This window comes from Oxyura jamaicensis, chromosome 2, assembly GCF_011077185.1.
Source record: "Oxyura jamaicensis isolate SHBP4307 breed ruddy duck chromosome 2, BPBGC_Ojam_1.0, whole genome shotgun sequence".
Taxonomy (NCBI): domain Eukaryota; kingdom Metazoa; phylum Chordata; class Aves; order Anseriformes; family Anatidae; genus Oxyura; species Oxyura jamaicensis.
The window spans coordinates 131,078,478-131,097,477 of record NC_048894.1 but is presented as its reverse complement, the minus strand read 5'-3'; the positions used below and the strand labels follow the sequence as shown (position 1 = coordinate 131,097,477).

The following is a 19,000-nucleotide window of genomic DNA, read 5'->3' as shown; positions in this document are numbered from 1 at the left end:
AGATTGTTGTAAGATGTCTCCTTAACCTTCCCAAGTTATAACAAATCCAGCTCTCAGCATCAGGATGCAACATGTTGTGCTCAAGCCCCCTGAACTGACCTTCCATTGGATTCAGAACACTCTGTCAATGTAACCTCTTTATCTGGGAGTCAAAAATTGGACCCAGTACTCCAGAAGCAGCCTCACAGCTGCTGAAGAGAAGGATGTTAGCACTCCTCTCAACCTGCTTGATAAAGCATTTTTGATTAGGGAATAGCAAGTCTTTTCCTCATTTAAGTGCATGGACGTTTCCATTCAGTTAACTTGTCTTGACACAAATACTGAAATCTTGCCTTTTTGATATTAAAATCTTTGAAGATGAGTTTTCATTTGTTCTTCTTTGTAATTTGAATGGAAGCAAATTGCAATAATCAATGCAAGATTAATTTAAATGACAAGCACGTTTACTCACTGTAATTGCATAGAACATTATTTCCTGATGGATCCATGATTAACTGATAAAGAAATCTGGCATGTGTTACATACAGGATTAAGTGGGTTCTGCATATTCATACAAGTATTTTGCTGTTTGGTCCAAATATAGAAAGACAAAAATTTCCATAACAGTATTCCTTTTGTAATATTATTTTTTTAATATCACAAGATCTCTATCTGTATTCCAATCTGAATTTTATTAAGTATAAAACTTTACAGTCTTTCTATCTCTCCCTCACAAATACCCCTGAACTGGTCCATTTCATTGTATTGCACCTTTTTTTCCAGATCTTACTGATGATCTGTACAGAAACCCTAAACTAAAGACACTTTATAAAATGTATTCTTAAAGACAAGGTGAGTCAGATTTGTTCCGCAATTCATCATTAGATGTACATGAGCTGTACTTTTCATGGGAAAATGTTACAATATATTCTATCAAATTCTCATTTTTGGAAATAAAAATAATTCCTGAATGCATGCTTTATACGGCAATATATACAAAGACAAATGGAAGAATTAATGGAGAAGAAAGGCAGATAGATGAGGTGGAACACATACAATATAGATAAATTTACTGCAGGACAAAAGACCTCAGGAAGAAACAGATTGTTTTATTTTGTTAAACTGACAAAATGAACGTTCTTTAACTCTGATTACTCAGAAGATGAACATGAGCAAGTGCATGCAGTACTCTCTCTTAGAGATAGAGTAAAAATAATATATATATTCTTTTCATTTTGTAGTATAAATGCATAACCATAGCTGCTTATATATCTATGGTCATACCAGGAATTTATGGTACTGTTATGAATTTACACCCAACTGAAAAACAGCCACAGCTTGTGGGCAATTATTTCAGCTAGTAAGAAAGCTTTGAAACTGTAGGAATAAATTCCTAATTCTCTAGCAATTGCTCTTGTGAGGTGTGAGATGCTGCAAGGACTTCAATGTCTCTCAAAACCTATTAGATGGTAATTTATTTCAGTAATTTCTCTGGACTGCTGAAATTAATACATTACATACATAAAAGTAATCAAGGATTTAGTGCACTGTACTGATTAGGATATTTTTTATACTTTTTAAAATTTATGTGTACAGAGGCTTTTTTTCTCTATTTAAGATAGATGAGAGAGTAAGATTGTAGTCCACAAAACATACTCCTACTTTGTCACCAATGTTATCAATACCATACTAAAAAGTACCATACTAAAAAGTCTCCACCAAAGGGAGAAAGGCAATGGAACAAAACTATGTACTCTTTATCCTTTGAGACAGATGCGTAAGTCTAAAGCATATTTGCAATACTGTTAGTAAATATGAGGAGTAATAGTTTGAAGACAGAATAGAATGAGAGCAAATGCACTGGGGAATAACCTATATTTCAGGCAGGACTTCCCTGTGTGCTAATATACAAAGCATGTGTTTGCTGTTGGAGCCACAACTACTGTGGCAGTAGTTGATACATTTCTATTTTGCCACTCGAGAAGTAAAAAAAAACACAACACAAATAAATTAAAGGACATCTGATGTGTGGGTAGCAACTGCATAGTGTCAGGGCAATTAAGATATTATTTCACTTTAAAAAGTTTACTTCATGTGCTTAAAAAAGTATAAACTAATAAGGAAATTTCAGAATGTTGTACCACTTCAGCTAATTGATTGCTTCTTCCAAGAAAACCAAAATTAATATTCAAGTTAGTGATATTCAAGATCATACATGAATGCATGAACTTGGGAAAAATATAAGAGGATATTTGAGTCCAGGCAAAAAAATAAAAATAGAAGGCAAATGTGTTTTATCTGATATCCCATGTTTTTGAGGATCTGTTTGATTGGATACACAGAAACCACGTTGAGATGTTAAAATGAACTATAACAGATGAAAAGGTAGTTACTAGAATGGCTGTCCATCCCTGTATTACTATCAAATGCATCAAAGAAAACAGTAGCAAGGTTTTCTAGTAAGTTCTTGTTACTTTCCATCACCACTCATCATTAGCAATAAAAACAAACAAAAATCAGTTTCTTATGTAAGTCAATTTATTGGTTCTCAGAAGACACAAAAGCCATTATTTTAAGTGCAGGCAACTAATCCTGTTTTATTGCCCCAATAATAAGAAATTAAAACATCACAGTCAATGCCTTTTAGGTAGAAAGACTCAAACTCTTGCCTCAGTTATTTACGTAGAAACTTTCTCAACACCAAGATCAACTGCATAAGGATATGACAATAAATTTTACACATAAGACATAATACAATAGAAAACGTTGTTTATGAGCTTTCATAGTATCATAGAAAAAGGATGTTTGAGCTTTCTATAGAAACATTTTTATGTGTTGAGATGTACAGACTCAAAAGTTTAAAGATCCAAGAGACTCTTAAAATTAATGTTGTCGCAAGTGCTGCACTCCTAAAATCAAAAGCTGATCTTCTGATAATAAGTCAATGCCAAAACATTTGTAAACAGGATTCAATCAATACTTCAGTTTCTGCTGACATGAACTTCATTTTTAAAATAAAATTGCTTCATACTAAGCAAAATAAGCTTCTAATAAACTGAAATGTTAATTCTCAATGGGAATTCAGAAATTATTTGAAAAATTCTGAGTATAAAGGATCAAAATCCACCTTCAGTTTTATCCCTGAATTCTCATAAAAGTGTGCTGGTAATAACAGCAGAATTTAGCCAATATTGCCTATTCCTTACTTCACAGCTGGAGCACATTTTTTTTTCTACCAAAGATGAAAAGTGAAATAGTGAAGTGTGACTAGGAAATGCCTCTTCTAGCCACTTGTACCCCTGATTTTTTCAAGTTTTGACATATTCCTTATGTATGTCACTGTGAACATGTTTGTTGCAGTATCTCTAGAACTCTTTCTGCCACCTATTCATGAGTTAGAGCAACATAATCCCCAAACTTAATTTTCAGGAGACTTTACCAACCACGACTTTGACTACCCAGTCTCCTGATTGGTACAACGCTGAGAAGTCATCCCAATGGTGAATATTAAGTAGCAGATATTTACTCATATACTCTGCATGTGGGGTTAACCTAAATGGTAGCTGTGTTACACTGTTTGGGGAGCATGCCGAAATGATAGCATTTTAGCATTGTGAAGGACAGGGGAAGATGTTTCTGTCTGCCAGTCATTCTTTGCTCAGATCATATGTGCCAGCTGAACTGTTTCCCCAGAAAGTGACAGAGCTAAAGAGACTTCACTTAGAGCCTCCAACTATGCAGAGTCACAGTAAACAAACATTTAGGAGACTTAATCTGGATTTTGTTAGTAGCAGGGAAGACAAATGACATGAGTCATCAGCAAAGACCCTCTCCATATGCAACAAAATCCCTAATAGGTGAAATCATTAATATGTAGACGAAGATGCCAAAAAAAAAAAAAAAAAAGAAATAGGCAGAGGATCAAAGATAAAATCCATCATCCTGAGAGGTAACAGCAGAGCAGCAGGAGGAAGGCACTTCACCCCCGCAGCAATCCTGAAGCTGCTGTACTAAATACAAGGCAACCTGATACCAGCAATGCTCCAGGGCTGGATGGGTGAAGTAACAGTAGCAGTGAAGCAAGCTGCTCAATGGGCAGCTGCAGGACATGGCAAAGACAGCAAATGCTGCAATGACAGCAAGGTATGTCTTTTTGTCTTCACACACAAAAGCCAAACATGCCTGATAGTCTCCCCAGAATCCTGGACAACAAACTATGAACCAGAGAGGAAAATAAAAATGTGGTATGTTAAAGAGGAGTTTATTCTTTGGATGTTTGCACAATGTGGGACATCTGATGAAGGTATCTACTAAAGATGCTGTAGGAGCAGGCATTTTAGCTCCTGTTCACGTACTGTTTGACCCACTGTTATTCCTGCTTTCCTGAGCTACTGGTTCATTTTTCTGCCTTTACTACATTTCCTTTGAAATTCGTTTTAAATATTGGAAATGAGCTCATTTTTCTTCCAAGACCACATGGCAGAGAAGTGACACTATCACAAATGATAAAACATTTGTGGTCAAGGAACACAAGTATCTCACATTTCCTTCATAAGGTTAGTGATTACATAGAGTATCTTCTTCTGCTTTAAAAATCAGATTCAGTTTTACCACTCAGAATGTTAAGCTGAGAAAGACAGATCTTGATCCAGAGGAAAAGCAGTAGAGAGCAAAAACTAACTATGCTTTAGAATGCAGGGATTTTCTCAACTCAGGCTCCACAGAGCTTTACTTGAACGAGGCTCTCACCACCCTGCCCTTCACAGGCTGAGGTGGGCGCCAGTTATCAACCAGTGGATTCATCGCTTCGTTCTCACCATTCTTGGAAAGGCTACGGAGCTTCGCCATCTGCAAGGAAGAAAAATAAAAAGTGGCCATGTAAATTCATCTGGAAACAGCACATTGATACCTAGAACAAACACGGAGGCAGATGAGGAATTGATTGTACAACCAATACATTAATTTGTATTATTGTTAGGATTTACAGGTTCTAGCTAGTTTGGTTCTTCTCACCGTCAGCGTTTAGAATGTCAGTAGTTGTCCTGGACCACTAATTTCTTAAAGCAGCTAAATGTTAGTCTTACTTGCCACTTGATGCTGAAACCAAAGAATGAACCGAGGCTGCTGAGAGGACTGACTTTTGTGCCTCTGGGGCAATTCTGCCTACACAGGTCTTCAGGATCTCACAAACACTCCTGCTGAAGCTATTCCAGATCATGTGTAGGAAGACAGCCCAATTCTCAAGGCCAGCTTTGCAGCTCAATTCAGCTTAACTCTTTTTCAAGCCAATTTCTCATAGCCTTCGGGCAAAGTTCTCCTTATCAAAACATGCAAGGTAACATAAGGCTTGCAAATCATTACACTGACGTGGTGCGAGACTGTTGAGAACTGGTAAAGGAGTAGCAGAACTAGCTAGACTTTACCTGGTCTGGGCTGACTTCAATGGGCTCCCTCAAGAGAATCCAAGTGATGCACTCCTCACAGGGGGGTGTTGTGAATGAACCGTGGTAGGTCCAGTAGTCCCGAGATTTGGGGAAAAGAATTGATGGATCAAAGTGCTGAAAAGGAGCCTCTTTCCCCTTAAAAACAAACAAACAAACAAAAAAAAAAAAACATGAAAAATCAATGAAGTAATTCTAGGCATATACAGCATGAAAGACAGCAGCATCAATGTTATAGGGGAAGTAGTTAAATATCAAGATTCATGCAAGTGATCAACCTCCTTTTCATCTCGTTAAGTATCTGCCCTGAAATTAGTAATTTAAATTTTGAATCCCTTAATAAATTAAGAGAAATTGCAACCTGAATTGTGCAGGACCAAAACAAATTCATTGCAATATTTTTCTGTTCCCCATGCCCTCAAAACTAATTAGTGATTATCAAAATTTGTTTTATTTGGGGTCATTTGGGATAAAAGTTAGGGCACTGTAGGTTCTGGTACCATTTTTATCCAATAGAACAGTGGTCAGGTGTTAATCCAACATTAATCACAGAATCACAGAATCACAGAATTTCTAGGTTGGAAGAGACCTCAAGATCATCGAGTCCAACCTCTAACCTAACACTAACAGTCCCCACTAAACCATATCCCTAAGCTCTACATCTAAACGTCTTTTGAAGACTTCCAGGGATGGTGACTCCACCACCTCCCTGGGCAGCCTGTTCCAATGCCTCACAACCCTTTCAGTAAAGAAGCTCTTCCTAACATCTGACCTAAAACTCCCCTGGCGCAACTTTAGCCCATTCCCCCTCGTCCTGTCACCAGGCACGTGGGAGAACAGGCCAACCCCCACCTCTCTACAGCCTCCTTTAAGGTATCTGTAGAGAGCGATAAGGTCGCCCCTGAGCCTCCTCTTCTCCAGGCTGAATAAGCCCAGCTCCTTCAGCCGCTCCTCGTAGGACTTGTTCTCCAGGCCCCTCACCAGCTTTGTCGCCCTTCTTTGGACCCGCAAATCCTTCTTCTCTATCTCAAGGAATTTAAATCTCCATCTTTCTCACCCTGAAAATGTTCTCTACTTACATTGTTATGGTGACACTTTTAATATTTTTGTTGGCACTGTTACACAGAAAGCAAAAAACTGAAATACTCCCTCGAAGGGTACAGGACCTGGAATGCCTTTTTACTAAACGTGAGCATCACCAGACAAGGAAGAACAGCAGACACCAGACAATGTTTCCTGAAAAGGAGTTCTTTTCTACCAAAGGGCATACTCAAGCAAGTATCTCAACAGGAGTGTAATGAGATTTTCTTGTCTCCTCTGCAGGTGACCAAGAACTAAACAAGAAAGTTTAGTTCTCTACTGGTATTTAGGAAGCAATTCTGGAAAGCACAATCTGTTCTTCCAAATTCCTGCTCCTCTAATAGAGAATCTTCTCTAGACAGAAATAGAACTATCCTACAAAGTGTAATGGGAGGAACTGAAACCTTTTCCACACATCCTTGCAGAAAATACCAGCAGAAGGAATAGCACCAAGATTCCAAATGTCTTCCTGAAAAAATTATTCTGTAAATTCAAGATAAGCTTTCAAATAGCTTCAAACAAAACTGTGCTTTTTCAGTAAATACAGTACAGTGTCCAAGAAACTCCTCTTTCTGTAACGTATCACAGCAATTGAGACTGCATGTGAGATAAATATACTGATGATACCATCTGTTAATCTGTCCTGAAAAATAAGTGTCTTGGTAAAATATATGTTATGACAGGAACAAAAGGTTTAAGAAATAAAATACAAGATCTGTGTGATTGCACATGTACTTATCTCTCTGTGCTTTTCCTGAACTGTTGCTTTTCCCAGAACCAAAACAAACAGTATCTGTAGGAAATCAGATTTCTTATATTTTTTCAGTTTTGCAGTTAGAGATCATAAATTCTGCCCGTGAGGCAGTCCTGAATATGATGTAATGGGGTAGTTATCACTACCACCTAGTCATAATTATATGAGACACAGTGTTTCAAAGGGCAATTTATAAACTCTTTTAAACTGTAGCAAAGCTCTTCTGCATGTAAATGGCAAAAAAGGGACAAAAGGGTTACAAGGGAAGCTCAAACTATATTAAGATTGATATCATTGACAAAGTAGGTGGCATAAAATTGACCTTCAATTCCCTCAGCAGAAAGAAAGGAAATGTAATGAAAGCTAAGAAAAGCTAAGCTAAGGTTGAAACATTAAAATTACTAAGACTGAGTGAGGAGATCACAGATTTTAGACTCAGACCCTCACAACGATGGCAGGAAGTATTTACAAACTTACACGATTTAAGTATTTATATATTTAAAGTAAATGAAAGAAATTCTGCTAAATTTGCAAGAAAATGTTTATAAACTTTGTAAAATTGAGTCCTATCTGGTGATATGTTCAACATCATATATAAAAATTAGTTTTACCATCATTAGATAGAATCATGAGACTTTTCATGAAGTGGAATGGTAAGGTAGACCTAGGAGTTAGGCTTATGTTAAATAATGATGTTAAGAAGTAGCATCATAATTCTCTGCAAATAAATTCCCTTCTGCAGTTTGATGTATGTCATAGGTATGGGCTTCTGTCCTTAGATATGCATTTTGTCCTCTGGCCTCAAATTCAAAAAGCTTTTAATTTCTTCTTGGTGTTTGTACACTAGCTTATTTACACACAGCAGTGCCAATAAGATTATCAACTATGCATGCAAGGATTGACAAAATATCACCTACAACATGAATAATTACAGAAGTGAAGAGTTATATGCTTATTTCAATAAAAAGTGTCCTGCTCCACAGTCCAATCACCTCTGGTGCTAATTTTAGGTACCGGAATGATGCCAAAAAGAATGAGTCTCAACTTGTAATTTCTACTTCTGATGTTTTTCAACTACATTTTATCACAAAAAAAAAAAAAAAGAGAGAAAGTTTTGATACCTTGGTCTTAATGTTATCTATTTCTTCAAGAATTCTCTTAATTTCTGGTTTGGGAGTTTTTCCAACCTGTAATGCAAAGCACAAGTATTGTATATTTTCATCGTGTTCCATGGTATGTAGAAGTGTATCACATCCATCAAATTAGGCAGCAGTACCCTTGCAGTCCCAAGATTAATTATTTAATTAAAAAGGCATCCATGTGGATTCCAACTCTGTGCTTATTGGCAGGGCCCACCGGGCATGAACCTACAGACAGCACCCTAAGAGCATCCAATATACAGACTGGCACAAAACTATGTATGTTAAAGGAACATCTAGAATAGAAGACTCAAGTAACTGGCTTTGTAATTCAAAAGTGTGCCGTAAGACTCCACAAGACACCTCCCACTGTCTGAGCAACAAACTGTGTACCCAGTGTCATCTAGACCCTGCAGGGCCCAGCCCTAGGCTCTTGGTTTGGAAGCAACCCACAACTGCTGTGAGATGTATGGGCACTCAGCAAAATGCTGGTAGTCTGAAGATACAGAGCGCTTACAGACACAGAATATTCTGCAGCACATATGCGGTCAGATCAGTTCTGATGTAAGGCATATGATGAGAATCATGTCATGAACTCCTAAAGCTATGGGGTCACTCTATTGCTTGTGTTCATGACATTCGCACCACCAAAAGCTTTGACATGGCTCTGCATCCAAGAGTAAAGACAGCATGCATAAGACATGCTTTTAATGAAGTCTTTTTTGAAAAATAGATTAAATTAAATTATTCAGGAGATAATTCAATCTCTGTTCTAGCACTACCCAAAACCCAGTCATGAAAGAAGACAAACCCAGAGCAAAACAATGACTCCTATGTCAAAGAACAAGAAAAAAATGAAAGAAGGCCAGGGAAGATAAAGTGATACTGCTTTCTTTTGTAGACTTTAGCTGACCTTAGCATGGTCAATAGGAACATAATGTTATACTTTGTATGTTGTGGTTTACAAGACAAAGCTTTAATACAGAATAGACAAAAAAAGATGACAAAGGAAAAATAATCAAAGGACATTGTCTAACAGAAGGTGTCCTTGCTCATGTCAGGGGGCTTGGAACTAGATGATCTTTAAGGTCCCTTCCAACACAAACCACTCTGTGATTCTACATAGTCACAGGAAAGAATCTGTATAGGTGCTGAAATTCTATCACTATCAGTTTAAAATAACTACAAGAAAAAATGTCAGGCTAGTTCACAGTATAACAGAATTAAGATGACATTGGATTTAGTCATTGTGGCAAAATTAATTACATCCACTTGCTACATTTGTATGAATGCAAATTAGTAGTGATTAGGCAATAAAAGGGGACATATCCTCTGACACCATGCTCAACCTGAAGATCATACCTGTGGGTACAATGAGAACTACATATTTGAAGGTTGCATAATTTATCCTACTTGGTTGTTTGCATGTAAGTGTTTCTGAGTGTCCTAGACCACATACAGGTTTGACACTAGAATTGCTTTCTGTTTATAAAAAGATCAATTGCAAAATATCAGTATTGTAATATTTTTATTAACCTGCTGTATTTCAAGGTTAAGATGTTCAGTGAGCTCCTTTTACCACCAATTCTTTCAAGTACTTGGTCTTTTGGAGTAGGTTCCTTGAACTCTTGTTTGATTCTCAGCTCATGTAGGGATCATCAAGAGATAAAGGGAATGAATCAGTCAACATAACCCTGCTAACAGGTAGATATAATACCTGTTAGAAGACAAAGGGCAGGAGGAAACACTCCTCCTATGCAGAGTCCTCCTCACTCAATACACATCACAGCACAGAGCTGACATAGGGCCCAAGGACATACGTGACTTCAGTCTGTGCATTACTTTGAATGTTTTACTGTAAAATGACACAGTGTGGGGAAAAAATAAAGGTAAAAAGATGGTAAATACAGAAAATATTTGAGAACTGAATGTTTGCCACTTACTTTCAGAAAAATGCCCACAACAGCTACACCATCAGGTTGTTTCAAAGCTCCAGCAAAATTGCCATGTTTTGGATTCCAGTGTACCATGTGTAACTAAAAATCAATAAAACCTCAGTTATAAATGCAAGAAATTGCCAATGATGCAGTCTTACGATCTATTACATTATATTAAGAAATTTCCACTAGACAGCAAATAAAGGAATGGACATGAAAAAGGAAGCTACACATAAGTATCTCCAGTTCATGTTCACACGCTTCCACGTGCTCACATTTTCTACATACATCACTTTGCATTTGATTGAAGAAAATAGAGTTTACCACACAATGTCTTTTAAAAATTCATCAGACAGTTCAGCTACACACAGTTCAACCCAACCCAAGCACACATGCAGTGCATAAAACACACTGACATGCACCTCACTCAAGTAGATCTTCAGATTATGCAGATATCAGCTCTGGGATTTACACTGGATTTTATCTAGTCTAGATTTTATCTATTACTGTTTTGTATCTCCGACTGCTCTCTGCGCATCATACTGGAGAGGAGTAGAGATTGTAACCTGGCAGTTCCTTCTTATATCTGCTTTCAACAATGCTTATTTTCAGGATATACTTTAAGTTTTCTATCTCCTTCCAGAAAATCTCTGTCTCCTGTATATAGCTACAAGTGCTGCAACCAGCAGTGTCTCAAAATAAGCAGGGTCTGGAACATGGTCCCATACAAAACAATAGGAGTTTGGTCCATACTTTGGATGCAAATTTATAACTTTTTCTTTTAAACTATTTTACTTTATTTTTTAAATAACAAAGTAACTTGCCCTGAATACAAACTTGTGTAATGCTGTTTCTTTTCCCTTATGGATAAAGATATAATTGCTAAGGATAAAGGTAGAGTAGCCATGTATCTTTGGCCACATTTTGGCATACATTCCAGGCATTCTTGTCTCTAAATACCCAAATACTGAAAAAAAAAGAAAAAAAAAAAGGCAAAGTAAAAAGTCTGTGCTTGAACTAACCAAAAAGTAGCTTGAGGAAGCAGAATTTGTTTGTAGTCAGTCACAGACAGTAGAATAGTAATGCAATTTGGCTGTGGCTAAGGAATGTGAGGAAAAAAAAAAATAAACCATCACCAGAGTCATTTCTGCAACGTAGGTGCACACTGACCCAGTAAAATACCTACCAGAATTTGCTCCTATGATGGGTGGGCAGAGCCCTTGTAGGCTCTGCACCTCAAGGATATAGGTGATTTACAGCCAGAAAACACTGCTGCAATTTTTTTTTATTTTTTATTTTTTGGATATAGGCATATATTTTGAACCTATTCTCAGATAAGACGGAGGAAAGAAATTAAGGAAGAACTTGCTAGTAATTGCCTAGCATTGCTAGTGAATTCTGTCACATTTATTACCTACTGATGTCTTCAGGGCCTAAACCAGCCATTAATTTTATCATCTTTGGACAACAATGGCATAGTAGTTTATATCAAAAATAAATACATCTGTTTACCTCAGTTCTTGAAAGCAGACAGATTTTAAAGCACGCATTTGGCAGCTGGAAGATAACCTCTTTAACAGCCTGAATCAGTTTTAAGGTAGATCTAATTTTAAACTTCAACTTATCAAATGCACTTTTTGCCACTTTTTTCTACTCATAATGCTTCATGAAACTAACTTAGTAATTCAAGTTATGCCACAAATTATTTACAGCCAACAAAGCATCAGCAGAAAATGGCGCTTTCTATTTGGAAATAACATATCACTTTGCCTCAGGGATTTTTAAAACATTCTACAAAAACAGCAAAAACTCATTTAGTGAGGTAAATTTCATGTTAGTATGTATTTGCAAAGATCTATTGGCAGATGCAATATATGCCACTCCACAGTGATGAATATTCACAAGTTTCACAGACAGATTTTAGGAAAAAAAAAGAAAGATTTTAGAGAAAAAATAAATGCTTGTAAAAGGAAGAATGGTTAATCTGTTCAGATGCACAACCAAATTCCAGTTAGTACTGAAGACTACTGTTAAAACTCAGTCCTACCTCTGCTGCATATTTCACCCCATCTATAACATGCTCAGAGCCATGGTCATCAGAGGAACCCCAGTGCAAGTGCAGTTGGCGCAGCCTGTAGGCTCCTGTGAGCGGCCCACCTCTCAGCACTGCAATTGATAATCTGCATCAACACCAGCCTACAAACTAGTCTGTAAGCAAACTATAGTTACAGCATGGTTGGATGCTTCTAAAAAGAAAAAAATGTTCTTAGGCAAATTATGCTTATCACACATCAGCAATCTGCATAAACCCTGACTCTCAAAACACCACACCTGTTCTTTTTGTTAAGTTTGGGGACTTTTTTCAGCAGGGACTGCCTAGAGGATAAACTCCCAAATGTATTTTTTCATTCATTACCTAAGGCAGGAATGAGACGTGTTTCCGTACACAGAAAGCTGATAATGCAGTTCACAACTGCAGTGCCAGAAGACCTTGCTTAAATAGCATTCAAGTTTGAACTTCTAACAATAGCTTTGAAGTTCAAAGTTAACATATTTAAAACCTCTCGTACCCAATGGTGTCAAATTAATTCTTGATATCACGTGTGTTGGAATACCTACAGATAAAAGACGTGCTAAGCACAGAGCAGAAGGTTTAACTTTGCAGTTACTCTTTCAAGTTGGTATGTGTCATAGCCATTGACAGAGGGTGGAGAGGCAGAAACAAACCACTGCCCCAGGTTTTAGGCATGCCTTCCTCTTACTTTTTGAGTTTGTTAATACATAAGTAAATTATCCTAACTCAATACTGTATAGAGCCCTCAGTGGAAGATATATCACTTGATTATTATTCTTGTTTCACTTTTGAATACAGGAAAAATGGCACAGACTCTACGGCCCAAATTCTTGATAGTATTTGCTTGCCCTTTTTACACTGGAATTTGCATGAGGGAGGAACTTTTCTTTAGGAGCTGAATTTGTGTTCAACCTACATTTACAAGCTAAATCAATATCAGAGTTAGAAACTCATTGGTTTCTTACCAATGGCCCTTTAGAGAGCTTAAATACTATGTAGCACTTGGAAACAGCACTCCATAATGGTCGAGGGATATCTCCAGCATAAACATAAACCTTTTTAACTTGAAAAATTTTCCAAGACATTAGACCAAAAAAGTGTTTCTGAAATTCTTTTTCCTGTAGTTCTTTAGAGCTGCTAAACATTGTATTTGATTCCAACAGACAAATCTACTACCCAGCAGCCTGCAGAAAATTAGGAGCAGGGAGTTCACATCTGGTGTCCAGAAGAGCAAGAGAGATAATTGGGAGAGAAAATGATTTACAGGAAGGGCTACACCAGGGGCTGCACCCATCTTGACCATTATCAGGGTCTTTCTCTAACACAATTCCCTGAGCAGACACCTTCTTGAGCAGCCTCTTTCTAAATATTTCTGCCTTCAGGAATCTGCAAATAAGATACATCAGATCCATCCAGAAAGGTTCATAATCAATTTAATTCTTTATATGCTTTTAAGTCATTGGATTGATTTTATGCAATGTGGACGAGAATTCCATGTTAAAACAAAAGTGTAATTTATTATTTTTCTAAGGCTGCTATATAGAAATAGCAGTAATTGATATTAAAGCACAAAAACATAAAGAGATGGTCCTTGTCCTAAATAATTTAGATTCTATCTGTGAGATGTGGAAAAATAACACTTAGCTATAGTCATAAACAGAGGAGTCCAAGGAAACAATGAGCTCATCAGAATAAACAGGAGTGATGGTAACCTTTCAATATACCATTGATATGTACCAATTATATAGCTTCGAAAGAACAGAATCCCAATAAAAATGCCATAAAAGCTGATGCAAAAAGATACAACAGAAAGTTACTGTTTTCCATTAATTAGATTGTTTTCCTTCTTGTTAGAAGGAATTCAGTATCAATATTGCATACTCCTGAGATGTCTTCACATTATATGGTAAGTGAATTTATTTTTCACTTTAACTGCTGCTGCCTGTTTGTATTCAGAACTATAAGCTAATACACCTGTGGAATCCAGTTTTGAAAAATTTAACTTGAGATGGAAGACTGATCTCTCAACTAAATAGCAAAGCCATTTCATGGCTTTTCTGAAGTGACTTCTACAAAGCAGAGGGAAAAGAATCATTATCAAATGTCAAAGGTTGAGTCGAAAGAATCTAAACATTTCCAGAACTTGCTGAACAGTTTTGGAATTACCACTCAAAGTAGATAGTTGCAATCATTAAGCTATGTAGTCTGCATGCAGCATACTTAATGTAGGTGTAATGCTTGTGCAGCACTCTGTTGGTGCTGCAGAATATGTACTGAGTATCACTGCATGAATATGCAGTGATGTAAACTGATGAAAACTGTTGGAATTTTCATTTAATTATATATTTTTTCATTTTGAACATGGAGTTGTAGTTCTGCCATTCATACAGTTAAAAATTCCACAAACATCTTTGGCATTTTGCTTAAACAGGCATTTCAGGCTTTGGGCTCTGTTTACCTGCTTTGTTTTATCAAAAATAACATTGCCACACTTGTGTTCTGATACTACTACTCTAGTTCACATAGCTTCAGTGACTGTCCTGTCACTGTTTAAACAGGTATAACCATGACCATCAAGAAAAGCCAGGAAGAATGTCCTACGCAGCAAGAGGTGCTATAACAAGTTGTTTTTAATTGGTTGCTTCCTTTTGCATTTAAGGAAGTAAATCTTTGCAGATTCTTATGGGAAATGGTAACAGCATTTGTGATTTGACAACATCCATTTCTCCAACCTGGGAAAGTCAGTAAAACTTCACTTCTGGGTAGCTGTTCATACCAAAATGATGTAGGTGACTTTTGCCAAGAAAAGTTCCAGATTCAAAGGCTTAATTTTTGTTATTTAATATTAACATATGTAGTAGAGATGTCTGCAGAACTAGAAAAAATAGCGAGGACAAGCACGTAGAAGTTTCTTTGTTATACATAAGCCACAAAATGAGTGTGGATTGGATACCTTCCCTAGAAAAAAACAACCATAGTGTCCAAGTGCTCAAATATACTGGAACACTATGAATCTCAAAATCTGAAATAGCCACATGGCTAAACAGAGCAACCATCAACCTGAGTGCCGAGATGTGAAGCAAACAGAAGAAATCTAGATCAAAGCCTGTGAAAACATACAAGTTTTGTGCTTATGAAGTGTTTAAGACAGCACATTAAAACCTTCTGGATAAAATTCTCTCATTTTACACAACACCTGAGAACTTGGGGTCCACACAGAAGGTTACTTTAGGGAAGTGCCAGAAGTAATACCTAGCTGCTACTCGGTCACCCTTCCTTTCCCATCAAATCTGTGTGTCAGAGGTGTCCATGCAGCTATAGCCTCCCTGCCCAACCTGTGCTCAACCTAAAAAAGGCAGGATGCGCAGAAATAAACTCTGGACCACATCTCACCTACCCAAATAACTTCTTCCATGTGGGCTAGTTATGGTGGGATGTGTTCTGATTTCAAGCACTATATAATCTTTAATTCCTGACAACCCCCAAAAGCCAAAGCAAAAGCTGACCTGATCTATCAAAACTGTCATCAAAGACAACTCTGCAGGTCCGTCCGTTGTTCAGGATGGTTTTGGCTGCTCCGGGGTCATAACTGGCATGCCAAGGAGCAAGCGAAGAGTCGTGCCGCACATCTTTGCTGTTGATTTCAATGGGCGACTGCTTGTCTCCTTTGGCCATCGGGTAGTTTTCATGCCAGCGCTCAGGTCCTGGGTGGAAACACAAGGGAAGGTCACCACCACCTCCCATCCAGACCCCGGCTCGCAGCAGGGCAATGACTCCCAGCCCCGGGGCTGCCCTCTGGGCTCCCCCCCGGGCATTTCAACCCGAGGGAGACCCCGCTCCCTCTCTCACCGTTGTCGCTGTCGTAGCCCCACACGGACTGGGCCATGGTGTCGCTGTCTGTCGTGTGCCTCGCCCCCCCCCCCGGTGGCGCTGGCGGCACGGTGGTCCTGTCTCGCCCTCCCCGGGGCCTTTTTATGGACCGCCGCGCCTTCGTGCCCCCCCTTCGGAGGCGGGCAGGGGGCGGCGGGGGCGGGGAGAGCAGTGCTGCCGGCCCCGGGCTGCTGGCGGGGGCGGCTCGGTGAGACCCGGGGCCGAGCCCTTCGCCCCACAGCCATCCACAAGTGGGTGTTTAAACGCGATTTTCTTCCCCCTTCGCAAGGCAGGGGGATGGCGGCGGGACACTGAGAGTCCCCGAGAACTCCGGTGCACAGCGTGCCCCACCCCGCCGGACCTGAGGGAGCTGCGCCGTCCTGACGGGGGGAGTCGGCGGCGGACGGTGGGGCTGGGGTGGGAAGCCGCGGAGGTGGGCTTGGGCGAGCTTACACACCTCAGGGCTTCCTTTCAGACTGGTTTTACACATGCTCCCATATTAACAACCCCAAAACACACAATTATATGCCTGAAGGGATGTATCATAGTCGGAGAAAATCCATGTCTTTATGCAAAGCTAGCGTTTGTCTGCTGCAAAATAAACCTATTAATTATAGTTTGGTCAAATTCGAGTTTTATTTTGTCTAGTTGGTTCTGATGTACACAGGGAGCCTTACACCAGACAGGGTGCAAGACCATGTGTTTGCTGGCTGCTGAGCCTGCTGGTTGCTCAGGCACGTACAGCTTACCAAAAGGTAGGAAATTAGAAGGAAATTAGGTTGGAAATTAGAAGGCATTTCTTCTCAGAAAGGGTAGTCAGATATTGGAATGGGTTGCTCAGGGAGGTGGTGGAGTTACCGTCCTTGGGGGTGTTCAAGGAAAGGCTGGACGTGGTGCTTAGGGACATGGTTTAGTGGGTGACATTGGTGGTAAGGGGATGGCTGGGCCAGCTGAGCTTGAACATCCTTTCCAACCTTAATGATTCTATGATTCTATGAAAAGCTGCACACCCAAAGGCTGGTCCTCTATTCTCCACAATGGTTACCCTCTGCTAATGCTGGCAACAAGGAGCATTGGTGAGGCCTAATGGGCTGAAATTCAGCCTGAGTATCGCATAGACTATGGTTAAGCACTGGGACAAATCAGAATCAAGGCTGCATATTTCAGCCTCTAAAAGAAAGCAAGCATTTGCCACATTAGACAACTTAACAATTGATACTTTGGTCAGGAAAACAGCTGTTTTTCAGATGATGGAGAGTTAGTGATCGTTATGGTGATAGTTGGCTTTCTCCCTACATTTTTGTTGAATGCTCAAAGGTTTTCTTTCAAATGCCACCTTGACTACAATCTCCCATGACTTTGTCACTCCATGTTAGCAGTACCACAACCATATCGGCCTGCTGCTAAATAATATCTCTAACTACATACCTCAAGCTAAATAATATCTGAAGCTAAATGTTTGGGAGTCTGCCAAGAGGTGTTGCACACCACGGAGATTTCCGACAGTTTCAGGGAGGTTGCTCAAATGCAGCATGTGCCCATCAGCACTGGAAGGTAGAATGAGCATAAAAATCTGCAGCTTAGAGATGGCAAAAAATGTAGAACCCTTGTATTGGTGAGGTACAGGGAAGAGCTTGAGAAACTACAGTATACAGAGCATAAGATTAATTTGGTCATCTTTCACATCCCACAACCAGCGAGAGGACAAGGGCTCCACACATAGCTTACTTACATTGCTGGGTTAATAAACAGCTAAATTTGGACTTTGTTCAGGGTAACTACAATGATATATTTAAACTTGATTAGTAAATTCTTCTTGCTCAGTAAATTCTTCTTGTTCTGAGGTTAATCATAAGTTGATATTCCTTGTTTGAGAGGAAGGTAGGACAAGATCACTTCTCTTAGGAATCTGCTTCTGAGAAGATTCATATACGTCTTCATATGTCCTCTATGTATCTTTAGAGAAGATTAAAACTTGTGAAACCGTAGAAGCTTATACAATATTATAAAAGGAGAACCTATCAGCACATTTAAAGATACAATGATGTGCTCATAACCAAAGTGTCCTTTAAAAAATGTAGTTCCTCCTATCTTTCTTAGACAGGAATAAAATAAGAAAATACTAGGAACTGATTTAGAAAAAATGGGATAGAAATTATATCTTTTCAATTTCAAAAAAAAAAAAAAAAAAAAAAAAGAACTCTGAAACCAAAGAAAATATAATCTTTTACCCTGTCATCAATCAAATGGATAATGACACATTTGTTTGCAGGGACAGGTATGTAAAATTGACACCTGTTGCAATTTTAATTCAGAAAGCTTAAACATTAATCCTTTTCAAATGGTTTCTACGTTATCTTCCTAGAGAGAAACATTTGTGAGCTCATGAAATTCTAATTGGAAGAGCTTATTTTCTTCTTGTATAAAGAGACAGGTTTAGTAGGCCTATTTATTGATGGCTCAGAGAGACTTTTAATCAACTTCAGATATACAAGGAGTGCTTTTTGGAGCCATTTATAAAGGTAAGGACAAGATTTGTATTACACAGAAAAAAGTGCAAGTCAATGCTTTCCCTAGTGTTCCATTTCATTGCTCCCCATGACATTTTACACAATCTTCTCTATTACAGAGTGCCATGATGACAGCAAAAGTCTTCATATTTACATTTTCCCGTTGCACACACAGGAGTTGCTTTTTGTCACCTTCGGCACATGTAAGGCAGTGAC

The 19,000-nt window shown here is 38.6% G+C and overlaps 1 protein-coding gene across 1 annotated transcript; it reads right to left on the bottom strand.

The window, feature by feature from the left end:
• Positions 1-4,219: 4,219 nt before the first annotated feature.
• On the bottom strand, positions 4,220-16,410 carry LOC118163044 (carbonic anhydrase 3-like). Its single transcript, XM_035319491.1, has 7 exons — positions 16,254-16,410; positions 15,911-16,108; positions 12,378-12,496; positions 10,337-10,429; positions 8,376-8,441; positions 5,403-5,558; positions 4,220-4,827 (listed from the first exon to the last, which is right to left on the bottom strand). The coding sequence occupies exons 1-7, from the start codon at positions 16,288-16,290 to the stop codon at positions 4,708-4,710; spliced, it is 789 nt and encodes a 262-aa protein (XP_035175382.1). The 5' UTR covers positions 16,291-16,410; the 3' UTR covers positions 4,220-4,707.
• Positions 16,411-19,000: the final 2,590 nt, after the last annotated feature.

What these genes read in the sequence shown, in the direction of transcription:
- LOC118163044 (XM_035319491.1), bottom strand. Translation starts at nt 16,290, where the DNA reads ATGGCCCAGTCCGTGTGGGGCTACGACAGCGACAACG. An exon ending in GGGCTACGACAGCGACAACG is followed by an intron (nt 16,109 to 16,253) that starts GTGAGAGAGGGA and finishes GTTTCCACCCAG; the next exon opens with GACCTGAGCGCTGGCATGAA. An exon ending in GGGTGAAATATGCAGCAGAG is followed by an intron (nt 10,430 to 12,377) that starts GTAGGACTGAGT and finishes ATTGATTTTTAG; the next exon opens with TTACACATGGTACACTGGAA.